This window comes from Piliocolobus tephrosceles, chromosome Y (assembly GCF_002776525.5).
Source record: "Piliocolobus tephrosceles isolate RC106 chromosome Y, ASM277652v3, whole genome shotgun sequence".
NCBI classification, from domain to species: domain Eukaryota; kingdom Metazoa; phylum Chordata; class Mammalia; order Primates; family Cercopithecidae; genus Piliocolobus; species Piliocolobus tephrosceles.
Genome location: NC_045456.1, coordinates 5,217,682 through 5,220,692, shown reverse-complemented (window position 1 = coordinate 5,220,692; position 3,011 = coordinate 5,217,682). Strand labels below are relative to the sequence as shown.

At 39.9% G+C, this 3,011-nt stretch overlaps 1 protein-coding gene across 1 annotated transcript in view; it reads right to left on the bottom strand.

The window, feature by feature from the left end:
* Nucleotides 1-1,863: 1,863 nt before the first annotated feature.
* The window catches only part of LOC113222355 (sex comb on midleg-like protein 2), a 30,192-nt gene continuing 29,044 nt past the window's right edge, over nt 1,864-3,011 (bottom strand). Inside the window, exon 6 of the mRNA XM_026451887.2 lies at nt 1,864-2,184. Coding sequence (XP_026307672.2) covers nt 1,864-2,184 — 321 coding nt within the window. The remainder of the gene's footprint in view (nt 2,185-3,011) is intronic.

The following is a 3,011-nucleotide window of genomic DNA, read 5'->3' as shown; positions in this document are numbered from 1 at the left end:
TCTAGCATATGGTCCCCATCTCATGCTCCAAGATGGAGCTCCAGTCAAAACCACATTCGTAACAGCAGGATAAAAGCAGGAAGAAGGAAGAGGAAAGGACATGCTCATCTCTCTATAATATACTTTCTGGAAAAAGTACACACTATGTGTACTTTTATTCCATCAACCAGGACTTAGTCTCGTGGCCATACCATACTGCCAGGAGTCTGGAAATGTAGTCTGTATGTTAGGTAGCCAATTGTAATACTAAGAAAAAGAGAGAGAAGAAATACTGGAGGACAAGAGCATTCTCAGCCACACGTTCCAAACTCACTGTGTTCCAAAGTGAACTCGTCAGTTTTTAGGATAAACTGGAATTTTGTACTTTTGTTATGTATCCATCCTACCTTTATCTCCATTCTGCCTGGCAAACTCCTGCTTCTCATCTAATACTCACATCATGCACCTTTTGTGATGCTTTCCTATTTATGCAACCACCTTTCCCTCCGGCCAAGACTGGAAGTCTTTGGGCCACCTCCACATCTAGCATACATCTCTATTTTTGCATTGCTAATACTATATCTCTTTTTTACAAGTCTATGCCTCCATGCATCCCTCTTCCATTAGCAGGTAAACTTCTTGAGGGTAGAGACTATGTTTTATTTATCTTAATATCATATACACATAGATCTGTACCATACTGAATTTTACAAAATCAACCATTAATATCTACTTCCTAGACTTATGGAAACAGGAAACTGGTTAAAGATGTACCTAATAAAAAGGACACTGTGGTACATAGTACTGTAGTATAATGGAATGTGTTAAAGTCCCAAATTACAGATGATCCTAATAGCCATTGCAAGAATAATATGGCTACAAGCTCTTACCTAGACATTACACTCCTCTGCACACTTTGCCTACTTATTTTCTACATCTATCTTTCTTTTTCTCCTCATAAAAATAAATATACTTAGTAGGGTAGGTTTTTAAAGTATGTTTATATTCAATCCCACTAAGCTTATTTTTTATTTATTTATTTATTTGAGACAGAGTTTCGTTCTTGTCGCCCAGGCTGGAGTGCAGTGGCGTGATCTCGGCTCACTGCAACCTCCACCTCCCAGGTTCAAGTGATTCTCCTGCCTCAGCCTCCTGAGTAGCTAGGATTACAGGCACATGCCACCACATCTGGCTAATTGAATCCCACTAAGTTTATATTAAACTTAGGCCAATGATTGGGTTCTATGCTTAGACCCCATTTAAGCCTCAGCAGTTACTCCATCATAGAAGACCAGGTTAGGCATATCTAAGCCCTTGAAAGAGTCACCAAGGAACATCAACATGTTGACATTTCTTTCTCTGAAAGAAAATATCTAGAAGATCATAGTACTCAGCTTAGGAAACACTGTTACAACTAATAAACATTACCATGACTAAAATAACATACTAATTTATGATGGCTTCCACAGAGTCAAAATTTTTCACTGTAGATTTAACTTAAGGCTATCAAAGTGTCAATTTAACTTAAAAACACGACCAAAATCATGTAAGACATGTTTATAACAGTTGTTAAGCTCAACCTTTTAAAAAATATCTTTGAGATATGAACAATGGAATACCATGCATAATTTTTTATTGAATATCAACTATAAAAGGAGCTGAGTGCGTACCACCCCCCTTGCTTATAGTAACAAGACCTCAATAGTCCAAACATGACTTTTAGCTTTGTCCATATTCTCCAGTTGGACTGGAACTCAGACTATGATGCTGCAGTGACCTCAAGAATTCTAATCATAGCTTTCCTTTATCTCCAGTTCTCTAGCCTGGACAGTGCTTTGTTCTGCCTGCCACCAGTTGGGGCATGAAGTCCTAGTACCACCAATGTTAACCACAATGCCACCAACGACAGTTACATCTAACTTCAATAAAGTAAAAGAAAATGTAGTTAACTATTATCTTACCACTAGTTCCTGGGGGTTGTAATACATCTCCTGTCAGGCGACACCACCCAACTGGGAAAATATCTCGAGAATCATACTTGCACCAGTAATCAAAAGCGCCACTCCAGCCATCGAATGTGATATGAACTTCGTCCCCTTTAACATCTCCAATGGTCGCAGGACAGATGAGATATGGGTTCTTTTTGTCAATAGCTTCTAGTTTCATCCCCACTTTAAAATTATTTAGTGGGGGCTTTGGTGGTTCCTATCAAAACATTAAAAAAAAAAAAAGATTTCATTGTTAAGATGTATTAAGACCCATGTGCTCGAAGTGAAAAGTTGCGTATTCTCTCACAACCCTTAGCAACCAAAAATTAAGCTCCACATCTAATTATCAATTAATACAGGAAGACAACAGTTCTCACAGATCTGAAACTCTGCTCTCCAACATCTCATATTTTCTCCAGAGCAGAGTCAAGAACCTGGAAAGAAACAAAACCAACCGGATTCATTCATTCAAGAAATATGTATTATCTACTATGTAGCAGGAATTTAAGATTCATTGATGAACAAATAAATCAAACATCCCTGCTCTGGTGGAGCTTACATTCTAGTGCTGGTGGTAGTAGTGGTTGTGGACAGGGAAAAGCAATCAACAAGAAATTTTACAACAGGCAGTCAGACAAACCTAACGAATATGTAAACTGGTGTGTCAAAAAATGGTAAGTCCAAAGAAAAGAAACAACATCAGATAATATCCTAAAAGAAACCCAAAGTATAAGAATTCTAGGCCGGGCGCGGTGGCTCAAGCCTGTAATCCCAGCACTTTGGGAGGCCGAGACGGGCGGATCACGAGGTTAGGAGATCGAGACCATCCTGGCTAACATGGTGAAACCCCGTCTCTACTAAAAATACAAAACACTAGTCGGACGACGTGGCGGGCGCCTGTAGTCCCAGCTACTCGGGAGGCTGAGGCAGGAGAATGGCGTGAACCCGGGAGGCAGAGCGTGCAGTGAGCTGAGATCGGGCCACTGCACTCCAGCCTGGGCGGCAGAGCGAGACTCCGTCTCAAAAAAAAAAAAAAAAAAAAAA